This window comes from Mangifera indica, chromosome 8 (genome assembly GCF_011075055.1).
Source record: "Mangifera indica cultivar Alphonso chromosome 8, CATAS_Mindica_2.1, whole genome shotgun sequence".
In the NCBI taxonomy this organism is placed as follows: Eukaryota; Viridiplantae; Streptophyta; class Magnoliopsida; order Sapindales; family Anacardiaceae; genus Mangifera; species Mangifera indica.
In genome coordinates, this window is record NC_058144.1 from 11,676,764 (window position 1) to 11,702,001 (window position 25,238).

The 25,238-nt window shown below is 29.7% G+C and overlaps 1 protein-coding gene across 1 annotated transcript; it reads left to right on the forward strand.

The window, feature by feature from the left end:
- The first annotated feature begins 19,201 nt into the window (after nt 1-19,201).
- On the forward strand, nt 19,202-22,530 carry LOC123224219 (uncharacterized membrane protein At4g09580-like). Its single transcript, XM_044647823.1, has 4 exons — nt 19,202-19,699; nt 20,905-21,175; nt 21,279-21,449; nt 22,045-22,530. The coding sequence occupies exons 1-4, from the start codon at nt 19,458-19,460 to the stop codon at nt 22,168-22,170; spliced, it is 810 nt and encodes a 269-aa protein (XP_044503758.1). The 5' UTR covers nt 19,202-19,457; the 3' UTR covers nt 22,171-22,530.
- Nucleotides 22,531-25,238: the final 2,708 nt, after the last annotated feature.

Below are 25,238 nucleotides of genomic sequence, written 5' to 3' on the forward strand. Positions count from 1 at the left end.
AGGTTCGCTTTAGAAATTGAGTGGCTATCTTTTTTTTTTTTTTTTTGCATCAAATTCATAACTTCTCCCTCTAACCGTCCAATGAATACTTTTAGGCATAAAGCTTCGTTGATAAGGTGGTATACTTTTTTTTTTTGGTAAGTTAGGTGGCATACTTTTACTTGTTCATTTTGCTATATAATGTTACATTATTTTTAATCTGCATTGCACACTAGGGATGCTTTCCCATTAACTTTAACAACCAACACTAGGTTTATGGTGAATTGATTATGAGTGATTGGACTATGTATGTGTATGATTCCGTAGAATAAATAACAAATAAAACTAAAGTTATAAAGTTGATGACACCTTTAGGATATTGTTGTACATAATTACGGTTAGCAATTACTATCAATTAAGGGGCATTCAATCATCGCCTACTCTAACCAAGTTAAAATTTAAACTTGTCCATCTAGTCCCTAAGCATGAAACAACAATGAGAGACTGTGGAGTTTATATGTTGATGTTTATAGAGTAACTTACCCGAGGTTACATGTTTAACTTTTTAGCCAAACATTTAAAGTTACTTAGAAACTGAATGGCCGTGTGCCTATACCACGACAAGACATTTGGTAAGAAACATTTTATGTTTATGTTATACATTTACATGATTTATTTTAATGTTTTCTTTATTGAAATATTTTAGATGTCTATACAAAAATTGAGGACTATATTTAATGGAAGGAATAGGAGGTTGATGGCATAATTTTTGTCGTATGATTTATTTTGATATTTTCTTTATTTAATCGTTTTGTATTTAATCACTTTGTACTTGTTTCTTTATTCACATTTGTATTGAATCACATAGTCATGCATGGTTATTCAACATCAAAGTGGTGAAGTAAATATTATACATATGCAATAACTATCAATTAAGAACTTTAAATTACATCAAATCAAAATGAAACTGGATTGGAGAAGAAATCAACGTAATTGCAACTTATCTAACTTGTATACCTTCAGCATAACTTCATTACATACTTTACAGGAAGTACCATCCAAACAGCCTATGAAGGTATGCATAAAAGACATGTGCACCATTTTTTGTAACAAAGCCATTTGTCTTGCACCAACTCATCTAAAGTTTTGTAACTATGACCCTATACCTAAAACAAATTAAGATAGCAGATTAATCTTCAATAGAACATAAACATAACCCATAAAAAAAATTAAAGGAGCAAATTATTTTAGCATTAAATTACAATAAAAGTCAATACACAAATAAACCATGATAAATTATTCATTCGAATAGGTTAGGCAGTGGCTATGATAGTGTCATCCTTTCCTACTACCAAATTCATAAGATGAGATAACAATAGGCACTAGAGTTAGACTCAAACAATTCAATTTACCATATCCAAGTTATTGACATTAGTTATAGTTATATTGCTAAACTTCCTTTCTCTGTGATGACTTTCTTCTATGGCTAGATGGACTACTAGACCATCGTTGTTGCATCATAAGTGGATAAATTGTTGGCAGATTAGATAGTCATGCCCAAGTTGATTGATCCTCAAGTGGATTAGCATCTTCTATATATGTTGCTCGTAAGTATTTGGTTGAGTAATATACACTTGCTTATCTAAAACAGTCCAAGAGGTTATTGAACCTTGTTATAGTTGTGATATATGTAGATTGAATCTGAGAAAGCTAAAATTTATCACAGTTATATGTCTATTGTATAAGATCCATGAAGGAGACCTGTTGTCATAATCATGTACTTCGTATAGGACTAGACTCGAGCCGAGCCAGCTCGAGCTCGAGCTCGAGCTATTGTCACAATCATGCACTTCGTATATGATTGAACTCAACTCGAGCCAGCTCGAGCTCGGTTTGGTTGAGCCCAAAACAAGCTAGGCTTAGCCAAGTCCAAAATTTTTTATACAAAACAACATCGTTTTGATCAATATATATTAAAAACGATGTTGTTTTGATAACGAAAAATAAGCGGAGCTGAGCCAAGTCGAATTCGAGTCTGAAATGAGCCAACCTTAGCTGAGCTCGATCGAGCTCGAGCTTGAACTCGAGCCACCCATATATGAATCGAGCCGAGCTTGAGCTCGGCTCGATTCGAATCTAGCCCTAACTTCGTATCCGTTGATGTTGATTAGTTTGACCGACATATTGGTAGATTTACGCACATGTCTAGTAATCTTGTCCTTACCCCATAGTGTTAACAAGTGAGATCTTCTACCTTTTTAAGCAAATATATATATAACACCAGTGTTGTCACACTTATACATATCAAAATATTGTTAGATGCATATTTAAATTTTAGTCAAATATACCTATCAGGTTGCATTTATTGTAAAACTAATATTCTATTGTGCTCTGAATAAACTCAACTAGTATGATGATAGACAAAATGTGAGTAATCCATGAGAAAATGTTAAAAGACTCAACAATATTGGTTGTCATGATATTGCATCGCCACTCTCCAAAATTGGCACACACTCATTTTTCATACCCAATATTGGTCAAATAGGCTATAACACCGACATTTACTTGGATAATTTTATTCATGGAAAATTCTAAATTGTAAAGGTGATATGCCTTGACAACCCTCCAAAATAATTTTTCTATATGCTTGGTTTTTTTTAACTACATACACATGTTACCTTTTACATAATAGGTAAAAAAGACCATGGAGAACATGAGGTATCACATTCACCACTAATGCAATGATTACATGATACCAATCATAAATAATGGCCAAGTCTTACATCACCAATGCATATATGTAAGTATTTTAAGAACGATGTCCATGTCTTCATTCCTTTTATCCCTTTGATATTGAAGGTCAGTGGATAAATTTGATTATTGTCATCTTTTGCAATAGTAATGAAAAAAGTCTCAAGGTACTTTTCCTTTAAATGTGAAACATTAATGCAAATCACTAAGTGACAAAACTGTTAAAACCCCTTTATCGATCAACCCAATGTCATGAATAAAAATCGGAATTTATTTTTCATGTTGGTATCAATATGTGTTACGGATCCTTGGTTCTTTAGCTTCAAATTGTGACAATACTTAGGAAAGAGCATAAAAGACTCTTCAAGATATCCTTGTAATGCATTTATTGTATATGACTTCACACATCACATTGTTTGTATGAAATGTCGATCCTGTACCTATTTGCTATGTCGTAAAAAATTTCCTTCGGTTGATGGAGGTGATCAACCACAAACATTGATTTAAGGATGATCTCTAATGCCCTGACACTAACCTATTTATGATGTGGCAATATTTTATCTCATGGGCAAGTGTATGTATCACCCATATACAGTAAAACCTAATAGTCTTTATCCTCATCTTTTCTTGCTCATACCTTGTTTATATGTACACATAATTTCATATCGCTTCTTATTAGAGTAACCTACTCTCCATTGAAAACTTGTCTCTAAAGCATGTCTTTCATATAAAGTTTTCAATTTTGCCTTCAAATTGAAAAACCCATTACTTTTAAATTTTTGTCTCTTTGTGTTTTACAGTTACTAATACCTACATTCTTAACATCCATAATGGCCTTAAGAACCTATTGAAATGGATTAAGATTATGAGTGTGATTTGTATATGTTTTCGTGATTTATAGAAACATGATGTCCCGTATTACACTCGACCTCGTGATTACAAGCATTGGTTGCACTTCTCTCAACATCTGTTTGTACATTGGACATCTCATGGTCTTAGATCAATACATCATACATGTTTTGAACATCATCATTGTCATCATTATTATTACCCACAATATCATAATAGTAATCCTCATCCACATCATCATCATTATCATCATCATCACAATGATTCACATCACACTTTTAAAAACTTTATGGTTATGTCCAATTGTATGTTGAATAATCCTCTCTTTCTTTCTCATGAACCCTTTTCATCTTATAGATTGTCTCTTCTTTTAATATGACTTTTAGTAACATAAAGTTTTGTCGATCTTTGTCTATTTGTAGTTACCACCATCACATACTCAAGATCATCATCATTTTGAATCTTACATGGTTTTCCACCAACTGATGCATTGCTTAGGATAAATATGTGCACATTTGATTGACTTTGATTGTAAAATGATAGCATAATTTTGTCACAAATCCTTTGAAATCAATACTTGTGTCAATGCAGATCACTCTCTCATCCTTACCCACATATCTCATTACATTGTTATCACATGTAATCCATTACCTTCTTAAACAAATTTTAAATGCAATTTTTTTTCCATTTTTAACTTAAAATAAACTTGCAATGTAAAGTAAATAAACTTAGATAATTAATTTGGAATTTAAGGATCAAGAAGAATTCGTAGTCAAGACGATCTCTCCTTGACTAGGTGATATTGCCTGGTCCATTTTTTAAGTACATTTTTACCTGATTTTCACCCCCAAAGACATTGTAAACAACCATTCCACATAATTAATATTCTAATTAATTTAACTGACAAATAACAATATTGAACAATAAATTAACATTTCCCATAAATCACCTACTTTGTATAATATAGATTATTTGGTTTTCAATTGTTAAACAAAAATATACATAAAATAAGGGTATAGATCAACACTAACCTAGATTAGGATAAGTTTTTTATAAGGGCTTTGAAAAATATTTGTTTTTTACCGTTCAAAGGTCAACTCTTCCTTGTGTTTTTAAGGTTGAAAACAACGGTATTTTACACATCATGCCAGACTTTGTAGTATAAATGTTTAGTTAATAAAATGTGTAGCAAATTTGTATAGGTAGACCCTTAAAGTGGTAAAATATTCAATTTCTCTTTATAATATGTGTAATGCAATTAGAACTCCTCATCCATCACATTAAGGATAGATTTCAAATTAAGCTAGTTTGTATTCAATTTTTAATTTGATTCAAACAAGCTTAACTTAATGAGATCGAGCTTTAGGACTTTTTATTATCAAGTTTAGGGGTGTTGAGCTTATTAAACTTGGGAATATGGAAAAGTTTAATTTAAATAAGCCAAAATGATGTAGTTTTAACCAATATATATAAAAAATAATATCATTTTAATCAATTTTAGTTTTGCTACGATAACAAGTAGAGCTCAACTCGATCTTGATACTATAGCCAAACTCAAGCTTGATTCCCCTCAAGGCAAACCAAGCTCTATCTGATTTAAGAGAGTTCATTGAGCTTGAGTCTAGAATCAAGCTAAACTCTTTTAAGCCAGACCGAACTTGACCTAGTCTAAGTTCAAGCTCAATTCGACTCATATCGATGCCTAAACCACATTAATTTAAATCACTTTTAAAAGCAAATAGAGACTAGTGGATAAACATTGTTTTAGCTAACAACTTAAAGTAGAACTCTCTAATAGGATATAGTTTCTTCTAGAAGCTACAAATAGGAAACAAATATCAAAACAACCATAACTATGTAATATATCATACATTCAATAATTGCTTTTTATTGTTAGGAAATCTCTTCACTCAATTTAGACAATCAAAATTGAAGTGTAATTACTCTCTTATTGTTGATGTGATTTCTTGTTACCAATTGATGCACACAATTAAAACCTAGCACAAGTTTGGCTACAATAACAAGTATTAGAATTTAAAAAGACTCAAGCTGGACTATTATGGTGTGTGTGAGAAGATAAGTAAGAAAATAAATTCAACACAAGATCTTTTACACAGTGCAGTTTAATGATAGGAATGTCTACCTCCATGATATTGCCACTAGTATAAGTGTAGTAAGAAAAAAAAAACACAATGTAATATGTAAAGTTGTAGTGTTTACAATGGTTACATTCCTCTTTCTTTTCACTTAATTCCTCATGTCCTATTTCTATTTATATATAAGATTCTTAGAGGGAAAAATACATTTATAACTTCCTTAAATTAATTTGTATTTGAATTTAAGTGAGACAAAATTATGCATCAACGGTCACCTTGATTATAACAGAAAATAAAGTCTTGTTGGATGAATATTGTAAGGATATCATGTCATTGAATTTGGATAAGTTCATTTCTTGATAAGGGTGTAATTTTAGTTTTGACTTAGAGATAATTCATCATTTCATGAGTTGTACAATGAGAGTTATATATTCGCTAATCACTTATCTAAATGTCTAATATTTTGGATAAGATTTCAATAGGTTGTGGAACTCGGAATAGAATACTATTTAATCGTTCTCTATTGATGATCACATATGATTGCACTTCAAAGATTAATTTTAGAGTGGACTTTTTAATCTCATAAAACTTATCAAGTTTGAATCATAACATTGTTAATCAAATCACCAACTTTTTGTTACCTAAGACAATCTTACATGCAAGTTTAAAATATGTGTGCTTGTCTAGATGTCTAATATTTCGGGTAAGATTTCAATAGGCTATGAAATTTGGATTGAAATATTATTTAATCACTATATGTTGATAATCGCATCTGATTGTACTTCAAAGATTAATTTTAGAGAGGACTTTTTGATCTTATAACATTTAGCAAGTTTGAATCATGACAACATTAATAAAGTTACCAACTTTGTCTTACCTAAGACAATCTTACGTGCACGTTTAAAATATGTGCAATGAAAGGAAATTTTCTCACATTTTTCGTGTTGATTGTTCCTTTGACAATATACTACAAAATAATGTAGGGCGAATATAAAGTTGGTAACATCATTGGAGATAAAAAAGGGTTTCAGATTTGAGAATATTTGTTCTTTTGACTTAAAGTTACTTACAAACAATCAAACTTGTATTCACCAAATAAAAGTGAGTCTTTTTTTTTTAATTTCTTTTTATCAATAATTTTATTAAAATTATTATATCTGTAGGTCAGTCATTTTAGTTAGTCAATAATTGATTTACTAACCAAGAAAAAATTTTGCGTTATAAATTTTAAATAAAAACTATTGTTTCAAACACAATACATGAAAATAATAACTTTTACAAAGAAATCCAAAAAGTATAAATTATATTTTTAGTTTTATATACAAATAATCACGTATTATTATGAGATTAAATAATTAAAAATAAAATAATATTTAATTATATAATAATATATTATCATTAATGCATATTATTTATACAAATAGATCTATTGTTTTTTAAAAGAGATAGACATGATTGATACAAAAAAGTGAGCACAAAATTGAATATTGGTAGTTTTCATAATATCAAATGTCTAGGGACACAGAATCCAAATTTCTTGACCCACTTGGGTTGATGATGAAGATATATCAATTTGTAACGCATCGTTTTAGTGGGATTGGGTTTTGAGCTTAAAATTGGATTGGGTAGCTGGCAATTAAAAATAATAAGGTAGATACAAAGCATTCATGCTTCCACTAACAACAAAAGCTTTAAGGAAAAACAACCCACTACTCCTACTTTCTTTTCTCTTTTAGCAACTTTTCTCACACAAATTTGATTTGGTTAGTTCACTATATTATGCACTTCATTATCATAACTTGTGAAATAAAAAATAAATCTCTCATCAATTGCTTACAGGGTTTCATAAATGTGATAAAAACTCAAATCCAGATATTTAATATGAAAGTTTTAATACCTTACTAATTTTAATAATTTGTAGTCTTTCAACACATTAATTTATCAAAAAGGGTATTCTAATACAATCCAAATTTGATCTCTTTTTATTTTTATTTATTTTTTTTACTAAATGATAAAATAAGAGTCTTTTTTTTCCTAAATAATACAATAAGAGTTTTCAAAAAATCACAAGGTTTGAAGGTTGTATCATGAATAATCAAATATTTAATCAAGTTTATTATTTCCTCATGCAAAATATGAAGTTTATTACGATCGGAAATACTTTTGAGTAAGGCTCCATTCTTTATTACACGTTTATGGGTTTTCATTGTATATTTCATTCAATCAAGTACTATATCCCAAGTTGTGTTGAAACAAATAGTATAATTATAATACCTAAAACATATTGAAAGACATTGCCGTATTATTAAAATACTTAAAACATATAAAAAGACTTGGCGATTAGAAAAAGGGTCTGACGTTATTCAACCAAATGTTTAGCCTTAAAACACTTTTCGCCCACTAAATATAGAAATCACACTCTTTCTTCTAAAAGATAATTCTATTAAATAAACTTAAATGTTATAAGGGTAAAATAGTAATTTTATAGTCCAAACTTTTGAAAAAAACTAAAAAGAATAATTTTTTTTTTCTCACCTTACCCTTTACCACCTATAACAACTTCATCTCTCCTCTATCTCACAAGAAACTTTTTACGACTTCTTTCAATGTTGTCATAACCTCAAAACGTCAATTGTAGATGATGTGTCACTTGTTCCATTAGCCAACTCAACATTATCTGTGCCAACTCTTATAATGGGATGTTGTGGCTGGAGGGTTATTTTATAAAGTATGATAATACATCATTGTTAAGGGGGGAGGACAAAACCATTAGTTGCATATGACTTAAACGGTGAGCAAGGGAGGCAATAACAATGGTCAATTGAGGCAGTGGAGCTCATTGGTTTGGATATTGAAAGGGTCGGTTGGGTGAAGTGCATACAACAAAGAGGTGAGAGATGGTAGGTGGGGGGGAGAGGGTGGCCAATAGAGGGTTGGGAGCAGGGGATGACTTCTTAGAGTAAAGAGGTGGAACTCGATGGTTGCAATAATGTTGGTAGGGACTAACCAAACCTTTTCAAATGTTATTCAAACTAGCATAAACCAATTAAGAAGAAGAAAGTATTAATACAAATTTGATCCAAATGAATATTTTAAAATTGTATTATTTTGAAACGATATGGCAATTTGAAAATGAAATAGTCAAAGATGCTATGATTAATTAACTTTTTTATGTTGTATAAGATTCTATTCTATTAACAAAGTTAAGTTTTGGGTGAAATAATGTGTTTATAATTGTGGTGGATGAAAATTTTGTTAGGCAAACCTTGGGTGGAAAGTTGATTTTTCTTGTAGAAATATCAGGGGGTGGGAAAGGTATATCCAACTATGAAAAGAAGAGAATAATGTTAATATTTGGATGGACTTGGCGATCAGGTAAGTCTTATAATTTGCTTTAAAAAACGAACTCATTATTATTATAATAATAATTAGAGTAACTTTCGATCTACTTTAATGATGTTTTCCTTTAAATTTAAAAACTTGTTAAAGTGAATTGGATCATCCACTAACCAATTTGTTCTTGAAAATGACATTCTGGCCTCTCATAGGTTATACAATATATGCCGAAAGACTTATTCCCACCTAGGCCAAACTCTCACCCTCCAGTTTTTAAATATCTAAACACTTATTTATGAGTAAATTTTTATTAAAAATCTCAGTTAAAATTAAAGATAAAATCATCATTTAATAAAAAAATTTAAGTTTTATTATATTTTTCTCCTTAAATTTAAAAAACTCACAATTTTTCTCTAATCCAAAGTTTGAAAAGTGACAATACCTTCTAAGATTTGTTCCTCACCTCTCCCGCCATCGGCCGTCCTCCCTCTCACCTTATCTCTCCTTCCGGTCTCCCTCCCTTGCCTCTTTGGCCAAGATGAAGACTAGGGCATTTGGCCTATGATATATGTTAAAAATTAAGCAAACCTTTCTTCATTGATATATATATATATTTAATGAGCAATGTTATGTGTATATTTTTAGTATATAATATAGATACACAGATGATATATCATTATATAATTAGATATTACTTTATATTTAATTCAATATCATGTAATCACATAATAGATAATCTATATATCTAAATTATATATAAAAATATATACATATAATTTTATTAATATTTAATATATTTAGACCATATAATATAATTTTATATAAATATGAGCATCTATATACAAGTCTTAGTTTTTACGCCCCCCACGTAAGAAGTCTGGCTGAAACAAAGGGTGAAATTCTTCAGGAATCTCAAGTTCTAAGGTCCAATGTTGTTTCGATTCTTGATATATGGGTAAAGGAAGGGCCTATTAAACAATCTAAGATGTTTTATGATATTTTTAAAGCTTTAAAATGCATTCAATTAATATACAGAAAATTATATATATATATATATATATATATATATATATATATATATATATATATATATTAATTCTTTTGAAAATTGTAAAGCCACCAAATACTCAAATAATTCTGTTTTCTTGAATATGACATTCCTTCTTCTCTTCCACATAATAGAATGTTAATTAATAATTAAGCATGCTATTTTGTTCACAAAACTAGAGATATATTATCTTTATTTTTTTAAAAAGGGCCACAATAAAGTACTGGGCCAGTTCGAACCAATATGGTCATTAATCGTCGCTCATTCATATATTGGGCTTAATATACAGCTTTGTCATGTAGACTTTGGCGCTGTAGTGCACAAACAGGAAAGCCTTTATAATTCAAAGTTATATTCACCAATAATGTTATACGTATATATTTTTATTATATAATTTAAATATATAAATAATATAATATAATTATTTATTATTTTATTTTAATTTAAAATTATTAAATTACATGATGATATATCATTTGTATATAAAAAATGTATACCATGTATGCATAGTTTTATTGAAATAGATAACACTAACATACTCATTCATAATGATACAATAATATATAATTTAGTAATTTTGAAATAAAAAAGTAAATAAATAATTATATTATTCACTCATATGTTATAATGTTAATTTGTATAAGTAATTTAGTAAGATTTGTTTGTACATATAATTCTATTTTATTTCAACAATAAAATTTATCCCTTAGGGGTTAACAATTTTAAAGATGTAAATTAAGCTAAGTCACTCACATATCAAATCATATCGAATTAAGCTCAAACTCGAGTCGCTTAAATCAACTCTCATGTTGAGCTCAGTTTTAAAGATTTAAAATAATTGAATCAAACTCAAATGAAAAATTACTCAGTTCCGCTTAACTCAATTCACCCCATTGCTTGGGGCCATTAAAAAAATTAAAATTTAATATTGAAATAATATTTTATTTCATTTTATTGTAATAATTTCAAAAGTTTTGAAGGTATTATCTTGCATATGAAATTGTTGGTGCAGTGTTTCTTACTCCAACTTCTTTCTAGAAAAATACAACCGATGTTTCGTAGTCATTGTGGGCATGTCTTTGTCGACAATTGAAAGCAAATCTTGAACAAATACCATCGAATACTTCAATAATGTGGACTTTCAAAAGCAACTATGCTCTATTTTTTCTTTTTCTTCCTTCCTCCTCCTTTTTCGTACCTAGTAATAAATTTCTCACTTTCCGTGGATCTTCTTATCTTTCTTTTCATGACTTATTTTATATTTTTTTTCAAACTTTATAATGAAATCCTTTTTCCAATCTTTTACCAATGGCTTAAAGGGGACCATTAACTTGCGCGTGGCGCTGGGTGGTCAACACGGCCGGTTGAAATTGTGCACAAATTTATTCACCTTAATGTCAAATATTATGTGATACAATTGAATATTATATTGGCCAAAAAGACTTATTCCCACCCAAGGTTTGATGAAAACCCAAATTCAGATCTGTTAATTTTTGAAAATTTAAATACTTATTCGTCTGTTAAATTTTATTGTCACTGTCAAGATAAATAAATTTTATTTAAACTTAAATTTTAGAATTATCCTAAAGTTTTAAAATTTTATTTTTTCCCATACTCTCATATTTTTTAGGTTTAAAAACTGACTTTTTTCCCTCAAGTCTAGGGTTTCAATCTCTCATCTTTTTTCTAAATGTAGTCATTTCCTACCTTCTGAAAAATTGTAGTTTCACCCCCTCTTACAACATCAGTTTCGAGATCAATTCTAGCGTCGTTCTCCCTTCATTGCTGACATCCTCCTTTGCTGAGACCTAGCTGATGTCGCATCCTTCCTTCACCGCCTCCCACTTCTCTCATGTTTAGCGTAAAATCTAACCCAAATCAAGCTAGAGATCTCGTTCAATTTCAACCTGATTTGCATTAATGCTAAGGAACAAAGAATAAGTGTCAATGCCAACGTGATGAGAAGCATCAAGAACAGAGCACCTTGGTCGTCATCGTCTAAGATGAAAATGGTTTCATCTTCGTCTGAGATGAAGATGAATCTTTGTCTTTATCTAGAGACAAAGACAAGTCTTTTTTAATCAGGAATGGAATGAAACTCAGAGAGAAACCGAGTGGGAGAGAGAATGCGGTCGCCACCGTATCCAGTCGCTGACAATGCTAGTTGAAAAAATCTTAGTGGAAAATGTTTATTTTTCAAACTTTAGATAAAAAGAATTGGTTAGTTTTTAAATCTAAAGAAGAAAATGTAATAGAGTTTTAGTTTTTTATATAAATTTGTTAAATATCAATTTTACCATTGACAGTAATAAAAAAATTTAATAGATTAGTAAATATTTAAGTTTTTAAAAGTCAATATATGTGAATTTGAGTTTACACAAAATCTTGGGTGGAAAAAAGTCTGTTGGCCTATTATATTATATGGTCTTAATTTCACAAATTATAATAATATGAATTGCTTCATGTGTTGACAGGACACTACAGCTTCTGTCTAATGGCACATGTCGTTACAGCTATCGTCTCAATCCACATAATTCAATTATCAGTTTAAAATAATATATTTTTATGAATTAAACAAAGAGGCAGTGTCGCACAATTACACTACGATAAATCTTTCGTAATGGGAGGAACGATGTTTTGATGTAATAATAATATTGTTATAAAAAGATTTTGCTTAATAAGACAATGACAATGTCTGTTGGCTCATAATTTCAATTAATTTTTAGCATTGCCCAAGCAATTAATGAGTGCCCTCATTAGCAGTCAATATGTAAGCAGTAGCACCCAAATGAGCACTGTATTTATTCCAAAATCAAATTTGTATCCAAAACAAGCGATGTACCAAAATTGGTTATTAATAATGTAAAAGAGTTGTTTGATTCAAAAATGGACATTAATAATAGGCCAAATGACTATTTCCCATCCAAGGTTTGATGTAAATTCAATTTTTCATTTGTTAATTATCGAAAATTTAAATATTCACTTGTCTGTTAAATTTCATTATTATTGTTAAGGGTAAAATTATAATTTATTAAAATATTAAAAAAACTAAAAAATTATCATATTTTCATCCGTCAGGTTTAAAAACTAACAATTTTCTACACCCAAAGTTTGACAAACTTATATTTTTCCCTAGGTTTTTTCCAGCACATTGTCAATAGTCAAAGACAATGATGTTCTCTCTTCCTCTTGACTTCTCTGTCAATCCCATTTCGTTCCTGGCCAACCTCGTTTGATGAAATCTGGAGACGAAGGCGTTTCTTCATCTCCTAATGAAGACAATGATTCATCTTCGTCTCTCAAATAATGATGACATGTCTTTTTCATCTAAGACGAAAACAAATTGTGTCTTCATCTAGAGACGAAGATGAATCTTGTCTTCATTAGGAGAGGAACAATGGTCTTCGTTGACCATTTTCAAGGTCAATGACGACTGTAAATGGGACGAGAGTGAGAGAGGGAGAGAGAACTCCGCCGTCATCATCTATGGCTACCGACAGTGATGGCTAGAAAAGTCTACAAGGAAATGTTAATTTTTTAAATCTTAGGTAAAGAAAAATTTGTTAGATTTTTAAACTTTGAGAAGGGGGAGAAAATTTGATAAAATTTTAGTTTTTTCAAATATTTTAATGAATAATAATTTTATCTTTGATAATAATAGTAAAATTTATCATATGGATAAATAAATATTTAAATTTTTAATAATTAGTAGATAAAACTTTCGGTTTACATCAAATCTTGTGTGGGAAATAATCATTTGGCCTTAATTATAACTAATAAGTAAATTCATAACTCAAAACAGGTAATTTCACACATTATTCATTGGCATCCACACAGTAATATTAAAAAATATATATATATAGTTTGTGGTTGTTTGAGTTTACATCCCTAATCTCTTGGGAAAATAAAGCTACGTAGGAAATATTTCGAGTAATTTAATGAATGGAATGTGACAAAGTAACATATCCCAATCCCAAGAACTATATCCCACCAAAGTTTTAATGTGCTCTCAAACTCACACCTACGAAATTTAAAAAGTTCAAAATCTCACTTCTAGGCAAATTGTTATTAGAATTTTCTATTAGAGGTAAAGGTAAAATCATTATTTTACTAATAATATTAAAAAATATAAAAATTTATTATATTCCCCTCATAAGTTTTAAAAATAACAACTTTATCTCTACCTAAAGTTTTTTAACTTTAAAAAATAATATTTTCCCCTTAAATTTTTTCTTCAGTCCGTCGATGTCGACAACCTCTCTTCTCCATCCTAAACTTTTGGTTGGTGCACTAAAAACAATTTGGAATTGATCTCTTCATTGGAGATGAAGAGATCTGGAATTTTTTCGTTAGAGACGAAGAGATCTCGTCATCGAAGAGAATATCTTATAATAACCCTCTCTAGATACATACCTCTGATGAAAATATATCAAAAGATACATGCACAATTGAACTATTTAAAAACTTTAATATATAATCATAATTATAAAACGTGCAAAAAGGTGATATCATGAAAATAACTATTTTATTAATCAAATTTCATAAATTAATTAGTATAATCTCTATGTCTAAAAATAACAATAATAATAACTGTATGTCTGATAAAAATTGAAATATCAAAAACGCCTCTTTCTCTCACACAACTACTCACTGAAATATTAGATCTTTTGCCTGCCCCATTACTCACCTTTACCTACAAAATATACGAAAGAAAACGCATGAGTAAAACTCAGTAAAAGGCAACATTTCAACACCCAAAACTAATATGAATAATTGATGCTAAAATTTGTGTTCTATCCATATGTTGAATATGGTCAAATTACAACACCTCGATGCCCTAACATGGATTATCCCAAAAAACTGAGAAGACCTATGCTAGAATTGACATATTTGATGCCCTGGTAAAAGCTACTGTTGTGCCTTGCATAACATGCAAACGACCTAGTAGGCTAACTAATTAAGACACCTTGATCGCACGAGAAAATCTCTGATAATAGCTCTTTATCTTATCACATAAGCTGATCGGAACTGCTAACAAACTATTCAAAAAAGGTCTTTACCTTGAGTATATATGTGGTGCATCCTGCTAATTACATGAGAAATATCTAAAACCCACATCTTTACCACGCACACCTGAACTAAACTAGGTGGTTATGTGCCTTGGCACCAAGCGCGTAATACATCTCATGGGTATCCGACCCTATCGCTTTCATGATTATTGTCACTTACGGACATAGTTAATGACTATCTAAATGTGTGACACTAGCCTTAAAGTTATTTACTTTTGACCCGAATTTGACTTGGTCCGAGCTTGTGCTATCGTCCATGTAGTTGGACACTTAATCTATGTTTTTCTTGAATTTTTTATCCTCTATTATTTTACTTGCTTAACTCTCCCCTTCTATGCACATAGCCTAAGGTATAATCATCTTTTGTTTTTAATTAGGAGCACACGATTGTGTGTTTTTCTATCCCTCCTAACCTGTATACACGGGTGCGCGACACTTAGCACACAATCTTGCATAGAATAGGCACACACAGAGAATTAACTTAGATACACTCTCGTGTGCATGGGTCCATGTGTACCTACCATGCGTCTTCTATTGCAAGCTGTTCACTTTTGGGAAGCCATACATAAGTGTGTGTCTCATACCACACAACTATACATATCTTCCCTCAGAACAAGTATGAGATTCTCAAACTTTCAAAATTTATGGAACAACACATGGGCATATATAGGACCATACACGATCGAGTATCATAATCTGGACATCGCATCTTAAAGGTTTTTACGTTGTACAAAAGCAACATAATCACTATAACCGCACCAACTAGTTTTGGCCATGTCTCTAAAAAGCCCTAAGCAGGTTTACGCAATAAGAATCAAACATTACAACCTATACACAATCACTTCTAGGGCATTATCACATTATCAAGCTAAAACAATAACATACATGCCACAATCATGCTGCTACTATTTTTTGATGTGTAAACATAAATCAAACAACCTATTTCGCATATAATCTATTAAACATGCAAATAACTTGTCATAATTGCATACGAAATCAAATTCATCTTATGGATCTTCACTGTTATGTCTAAACGACCTAGATCATGCGTGTAACATTAAAACTCTAAAAATTTCATGATCAAACAAGGGGAGCTATGCCACTTACTTGGCTATTTGCTTCTCTCTTACCCAACAACAACATCTCCAGCGATCAACGGCAACTCCTCCAACGTCTATAAGACTCTCCCTTCACTACACTTTCAATTTATGTGACTGGTGAATGCAAAGAATGAAGAAAATTAGAGTTGATCGTGTTTTTATTTTAATTCCAAGATATAATACACAGGTGCTTATAGGTCGTACACGATCGTGTATCAAGTTGCATAATTATAACAATTTCCTATTTCACCACGATCACAATTTAATCCACCAATTTGACTTTCTGCTGACTATACATGACCATGTATGCCTCCATACAGGGTGTGTACCTCTGAAAAATCATTAATCATTATATTTAAAACTAAAAAAAAAGATTGAAATGCCTTTAGGCTTACTTATGGGTGTTATAGATCTTGACAAATTCCTCTTTGACACCGAGAAGAAAAGATCTAGATCTCTTTGTCACCAAATGTCTTAGTCTCCAACGAAGATATTTGCTCCCGATCACTTTCCGTACACCAACCAACGATTTAGGAGGGGAAGGGAGATCGTTGACATCAGAGATGGTAATCGAAGGGGTGAAGAAAAAATTTGAAAGAAAAAATTTGATTTTTCAAAGTTAAAAAATTTTTGACAGTGGTGAAATTGTTAGTTTTTAAAACTTAGGGGAAAATACAATAAATTTTATATATTTTTTAATATTATTAGTAAAATAACAATTTTACTCTTACTTCTAATAGAAAATTCTAATAACAATTATCCAATGAGTGAAATTTAAAATTTTTCAAACCTTATAAGTGTAACTTTGAAAACACATTAAAACTTAGGTAGGACATAATCCTTTGACCCACTCCTAATGTTTGAAATAAGTCAAAAAGATATTTTCCACCCAATGTTTCATATGGACAAATTTAAATTTCAAAAATAATAAATTTTCTCCGTTTATTCTCTTTATTTTTATTTTTTCATTTTTCATTTTCAAAAGTTTAAAGGGTAAAGAGTAATTTTGAAAAAATATTAAGAATATTAATAAAAACTTTAAATGGTTTTTGAAAATAAAAAGTTTAATAATATTTTAAAATTTTAATATGTTTTTTAATTAGTTTAAAAAATGATAATTACATATTTAAAAAATGTATCAAAATATAATATTTTGAATTTTAATATTTTTAATAATTTAAGTGATAAATATTTTAAATTAAAATAATATATTAAATAATTCTTTAAAAAAAAATAAATAGAAGGAATTTAATTTAATATAAAAAATTAACAAAAATATACAATAGAAGGAATTTGACAACGTAAAACTTAAAATACGAGAATTGCCAATTTATTAAACCTTGGTGGAAAATAGTCATTTGGCCTCGTAAATAAAAAGGAAGAGATTAATTTGAGTTAAAATCTAAATAGGAGGATAAGCTCATGCCTCCGCTAGATGTGCTGCAATTATAGCTTCTCTATTTTGTAGGCCTTTTATTTTCAGTAAGATTATCCGATTTAATCATAAGATAATTATTATTAACATAAAAATTAATATACCTGATAGAGAGTTTGAGTGAAAAAAAAACTTTATTTATAAAAAAAATATTAATTTATATCTGATTTATATCAAGATTAAACTTTTAACTTATCATATTTAGTAATTGTGAGACCATTCATTGAATCTAGAGTTTATCATATTTGATGTGATTAATTTGATCTAAAAAATAATAATTCAATTCGAATAAAATTCTTTATAATAAAACATATAAATTAATATTTTTTATTAATACACATAATTTTTCACATTTAATAGGCCAAAGGACTATTTCCCACCCAAATTTAGGTGTGTTTTTAAAGTCATACCTGTGAGAATTGAAAAGTCAAAAGTCTTACTTATCCGTTTAAAATCTCAGTTATGGTTAAAAGTAAAATCGTTATTTAACAAAAAAAATTAAAATTTTACCTAAATCTGAGGTCTTAGAAGATCATATCGTCTTTGTCTAAAACCTCTAACGACTATATTCTTTGGAGAAAATAAATTTCATCAGTGGTTGAGATGTGATCGATAAAGAGATTTAAGGTAGAAGGGAGAGCTAACGCGCCTAGAGATGACTGTCTTTAGCTACGATTTACAAACTTTAGGAGAAAAATGTTGATTTTTTAAACTTCAAATGGGGGAGAGAATTATAAGATTTTTAAACTAAGAAAGCAAACATAAAAAAACTTTAATTTTTAAATTTTTTTATTAAATAAAAATTTTACCTTTAACTTTAATTAAGATTTTAAACGAATAGGTGAGATTTTTAGTTTTTTAAACTCTATAAGTATAACTTTAAAATTACACATAAATTTGGATAGAAAATAGTCCTTTGGCCCATTTAATATTTTTTTCAGTTTGCAATAACAAGCATTTGTGCATACATGATATTTTATTTGTCAAAACTTATTTATAATTAAATTTTCCAAATAAAGAAAAGAATGTGAATTAAAATATGTTAAAGGTTTAAGTTTTAAGTGCTTTGATCGCTCATCTAACATTCCGTGTGATTTAGCCATTTAATGATGACACTGATGCCTCGCTAGTTGGAACATGACAATCCCATAAAATCCCACTAATTATAAAATAAAAAAAATTAAAATTTTAAATACGCACATTTGAAAAAATGTTAGGCCAATTATCCAAAAGTATAATAATATTATATATATAAATAATAAATATAAATTTATATATAAATAATAATATATTATCATATTATAAAATAATTTTAAATTAAAAATAAATTAATATCTAATTATATAATAATATATTATTATTATTATTTATATATAAATTTATATTTGTTATTTATATATATAATATTTTCGGTAAAAATAAAATATAAAAAAGAAAAATGTTTTATACTGAAAAAAAAAAAAAAAAAAAAAAGAAGACGCCAAGCCAACCGAAGTTTCTGCGTCTCGTTGGTTTATAGCAAAGACTGTGCAACGTAAACGCCATAAAAAAAGGCCAAAAAAAAAGAAAATTGTATAGTAGTTTTGCGAATTAAATTTCTATACTTTCCGAATATTCTTTGTCTTTCTCTCTCTTTCTCTGTCTCCTTCTCTTCGTCATAGGATAGGCAAGGGGAAGAGGGGAAGAGAGAGTGGGGAAAACCAGAACAATAGAAGAAGTGACCCAAAAGGAAAGTATAAGAAGGGGATATATTTAAGCCTTTTTGGTTGCTTCTTTGTTTTCTCTTACATAAATATGTATTGTGAAAACAAGGTTGAGGAGAGAGAGAAGAGAGAAGAGATGGGGAAGAATGAAGAGAGTAATGGGGATCTGAAATCAATTAACAATTTTCCATTGAGCATTTGGGAGGTGGCGGTAGCTTCGACGGTGGTGATAGGTTTCGTGGTGGGGTTGCTGCTGGTTTATCTGACTATGCCTCCATCTGATTACAGCTTCCTCAAGCTCCCTAGAAGCCTTGAGGATCTTCAAATCCTTAGGTATTGTTACATTTTTTGTGGGTTTTAATTGAGGGTTGGGTCTGTTTATTTCTGAAATTAAAGGGTGAAATTTTGATGGTAAACTTTTGGTTTTTGTTTGGTTTTTAAAGAGAAACGTAATATTTTATTTTGTTTTGTGTTTGATTGTTTATTAAATTGTTCAGTACATGTCTCCTTTGGGATATAAAGCAAAATCAGAGATATGTTTGAGTTGGCTATTGCATTTTCTGACAAAAGGGTTAATTTCAGATGTAAATTAAAAGAAATTCCTTTTGTGGGATCTATCATTTTTTAAAGTGGATCTTTTAATTTACGAGTTAAGAACTTAAGATTTCTGGTTCAGGAAATTGTTCTATTTGAAGTAAATAATTTACTGGACATGGTTTCCCATATTGATCTGTGCTAGAATATCAGGATCTTATTGTTTTTGAATGATTTCCCACATGCTATTTATTGTTGGAAACTAATTCAGATGGATTTGCTACGGGAAATTAAGTTTTATTCAGATGAAGCTCGTTTTCTTCTTGTAATGTTTACCAAGTGATGCCTGAAAATGGTCCAACACTACCAGGAGAGAAATGGTGGGATAAAATATTAACATGCGCTTATCATAGAATGCTGATGATTTTTGCTATTTTTGGTAGTGTAATTTGTGAATGTGGAGATCTGATTGAGTTCAATTGGTCATTATATCATGTTTACTTACTATTTAAACGATGGTGGCAGAGGTGCTGATCTGACTGAAACTTGCTTTTCTGAAAATTTGGTTTTCAAAACCCTTATTATTCCAAGAAGTCTTGATGTCAGTTGATACATCTAGTCTATTTTGGAATTTGCATATGCAACTTCTCATTCCTTTTTTAATCATATGGGGGAGAGGGGAGGGGAACTATTGTAGATACTCTGTTAGTTTAGCTGGTAAAGCTTCTTCTAGTTGTACAAGAGGCCTTCACTCTAGCATGGTTGACACTGGGCTCGGGAAGGCTTTGGTTGATGCTAAATTTACTTTTATTTTTTTCAAAAAACTGTTGTTGTTTCCTCTTGGTTTTGGTTTTGAAAAGAACAGTATGACTAATTTCCTTTCAGCATGCTGTTCTTTCCTGTGTTTTACATTGTCATAGGCTTTATTTCCCCTTATATGACACTCTTATTTCCTGCTACATTCTGACTGTATTTTGTGGGATTGTTTTTTTTTTTTTTTTCAGAGATCACCTTGAAAACTACACAAGTGACTATACTGTGCAGGTCCTGGTGGGGTATTGTGTGGTCTACATTTTCATGCAAACTTTCATGATCCCAGGGACTGTTTTTATGTCACTGCTTGCTGGATCCCTTTTTGGTGTCTTCAGGGGTGTAGCTTTGGTTGTGTTCACTGCCACTGCTGGTGCTTCTTCTTGCTATTTCTTGTCTAAATTGATAGGGCGACCTCTTGTCTTTGCATTATGGCCTGATAAGCTGGTTTTCTTCCAAGATCAGGTGAATCTCAACTCAAAGTGGGCTTTTATACACACACACACACACACACACACACATCAACCTAGAAGGTGGAATAATTTTTTTTTTTTGTTTTTATTCTCAGGTAGCTAGAAGAAGAGAGAGTTTGTTGAACTATATGCTATTCTTGAGACTGACCCCAACTTTGCCTAACACATTCATTAATGTTGCTTCACCAATAGTAGATGTGCCATATCATATATTTTTCCTGGCTACTGTTATTGGACTCATTCCTGCTGCTTATGTAACTGTCAAGGTACGTAAGTTAGGATCTTCTTGATTAATATCTCTGAGTTCTGAACATGTTGGTTATCTACTGAGTAACTTGCAAAGCTTTCTGACCTCAAAACCTAATTAGACCTAAACTTGACTGTTACAATCATTATATTGACTATATTTCAGGAAAATATTCCTTACTTTATACAGAGAGGAACATGTACATGTTATTGGAAAGTTGCTATAACATTCATATGTCAAAAAACTTTCATAAAGTGAGAGAAGCAAGACTATTGTGGATCCACTTGAATTGTGGTTTCTTGAAATTTGTTCTATTATTCTAAATTGCCTACATGCAGGAAGCTGATTCTTTTGTTAAGAAACTATACTGAAAACTCAAATAATTCGGTAATTTTTTCTTCTCTTTTTTTGATATCCATGAATGAAGTTCTTTTATCTGTTTTGTTTGGGTTGCGTTGCAAGTATCCTCAGTATAAACAGTCAGGATCCTGATCTGCTGTGTGATATGTTTGGGTACGGGGGGATGATTAGCATGTAGCTACCAAAATAATTTTTTTTTTGCAATTGTTATGGAACTTTAGCACTTTTGACTAAGTCACCTGTTTGTTTTACAGGCTGGAATAGCTCTTGGAGAGTTGCAGTCTCTGGGGGATCTATATGATTTCAATTCAATTGCAACTCTTTTCTTTATTGGTGTTGTTTCCATTACCCCAACACTAATAAGCAAGAGCAAATCATAGCATTCTACTAGCTAGACATGCTTGTTTTACATGGATGGGCCTCTCTCGCCTCAGCAAAGTATCTACCACTTCATTTCTGTACAGATTTATCTTCAAATAAATCAAGATTCTTCCATGTATCTCGTATGTAAAATTCATTATTGATGCTAGACACTGAAGATGATGATTTGGAGAATGTATTAGGCCATGCATGAAATCTATGTGACGAATAGTATTTGTTTGGTTAAGGTAAGTACAGGGTAAAGGAGCTAGGCTGTACTATTTGTATAATATCAGTTGAAATGGTCGGAAACCAAGCTTCAACCTGAGTTGTATGTCAGTGTTAAACCAATCATTTTAGAAAAACATTCTTTGTTCCAATGTTGTGTGTCTTTTTTTTTTTTGGTTTTAATTGCAATCTGTCATGCAGGGGAGGATCCTATCCAAATTGGTTCTTATTGAATTCATAGCTCAACTTGAATGAGTAGATTTTGAATTAAAGATCCAACTAAGCAGTTCAATTTGAAATTAATTTATTTGTTTATCTGATGATACTATTTACTTGATTCACGATATTGTTTACCTTATTGCTAACCCTCCAGTAGTATTGTATATTAATCCAAACGAGTTTGAATTTAAATTGAATATTATGACTGTGATCAAAGTTTTAGCCTGCCCTTATCTTTTTGCTTCTCGCGGGTCTCAAGTCAATAAGTCTTAGCGAAAACATATTGTTGTTGCACCTCATTTTTAGAAAAACATCAAGTTGTGGTTTTTCTGACTGTATGGCAAGGCTACTGCAAGATTGATTGGTGGGTAGAGCAGCTGGAGTTGGACTTCAAAACCAATCTCAAATTAATAATCAATCTCAAATTAATTATTAAAGGTATAACCACTGTTTTTCACTTATACCTTTTCTTAATAACATTTTCCACCTTGGAACTTTAAATATATTAGTACTTTTTGACTTTTTAATTTGTGGGTCAATGGGGTGTAGGGATTTATATTGGTTTCTTGCATGTTGATTTTGAGAAAGACGAATTAATGTTTGTGTTTATGAGTTTGAGTTTGCCTTCAAAATGTGGAGGGAGTGAAAGTGAAACTCTTTCAATGAAACACCAAACAACATTAGATGTAATTTATCTTATTCTTTAATAGGAATTTATGAATATTAATAAAGTATTAAAATTTTAAGAGAAAAATCTGAAGTTTGAATTTTTGATATACTTGTGAAACCCTCTAATTATAATTATTTTATCAAAAAAAATTTATAGGTATTATTATTCAGTTATTTTGGTTGACTTTGGAGGAATTAATATAGAAATGGGGAGCATTTTACCTATGGATTTGTCAAATAACGAATTTCGAGGTAGTTGATCTCCAACTTTTAACAACAATCTTATCGTTGGGAGATTTGCCAAAACTTGAAACATTGGAGAGATTCCTGACCAATGGCTTGTAAGGATGATGGAAACAAGAGGCATCAACCAAAGTAGAATCTTGAACATGATGCGCAGAGGAAAAAGAAATCAATAAGTGCAGGAAGCTGCTTACCTATTATAAAGTAACAATTTATCTTCAATTATTGATAAAAAATTTATATTTTTTATTAAATTAATAAAATTATTTGTATTCACTTTCGGTATATAAATAGATACATATTTAATATATAACATTATTATATAATTTTAGTAATTTTAAATTAAAGATAAATTAAAATTCAATTACATAATAACACATATAAATGTATATCAATTTATGTATTTAAAATAGATATACATAATATTACTGTATTTACGTTAAAAAAAAACCCTTAACTCTGAGCAACAGAGTTATCTAAATCTTTAAAAATGTTAAATAACTTCTATCCAGGCTTTTTTGGAATCACTATTTGCTTTGTTGATCATTTATGAGGATATATTTCTTATATTTGTTTACTACTTTCATTTTATCATAAAAATTTAGATGCATTTTGGGGGTGTGATTGAGCTAAGTTAAGTAAAAGCTCGTTATTAGTTGGCTCGATAAACTTGTGAGATTATGATTCAAATAAAATATTAATAAATTTTTAAAAATTTCAAATATTGTACTTATAATCGTAAAATTTTATCTATTGACTTTAAATACGAGAGTAGTTGATAAATATATAAATTATATAATTTAAATAAAGTTTGTTGAGGTTATAAGATTTAAAATGATTTTTTGTATCAAATACGATTAAGTTGTTTTTGTTTTATGTTCGAACTCAAGCTATGAACTTTTCAGTTTGGCGAGTTCAAATTTTGCCTTGATGTCATCAAATCAAGCTTGAACGACACCCTACTCAGCTCAATTACACTGTTAGACGCACCAATTAAGGTATTTAAATTTTATCACAAGTATTAAATTGTTCTTCTATTTGTTTTTTTTTGGAATTTTAATCATTTTATTTTTCAGTCTTGATAGGGTTGATGTTACATGGAAAGTATTTGGCGGGAGAGTGGAAGAAAAATTAATCAGCAGATTTGAATCATTATATATTGCCTTTATTGAGTTTGTGAGTTCACCCTAGGTTAGCAAATCGCCTATTATATTGTATATTAAAAATTTAATTTTATATATTATATATTGAGAATCGTATTATATTATATGATATAATTTTTAAGAAATAAAATAATAAAAAAATTGACACAATAATATTTTTAAAAATATCACAAATAATTTTAAAAATTTTTACAGACACTTTTGTTATATCATTATTTTCTCTAAAAATTGTATAAATTTGTATTAATAATATATATCTTATTATAAGATAGATATTGTATATCTAAAAATACCTATAATTATAGGTGAAACAACTAACAATTGCGTAGATGTTTGATTATTCTGTTTTGCATTATGACGAGAATTCATGTCTTTGGCTCATGGTTGCATGTCAAGCAAACTAGACCACCAAAGAATAAAACTATAAATATAAATTATATAAATTTATTTATACAAACTAAAATAATAATTTGTCATTAAATAATACGAGTGATTACTTTTTCTTACTTCAAGATCATTAATTAGATATTACCACCGTAATTTATAAAAATTTATATAATTTATTA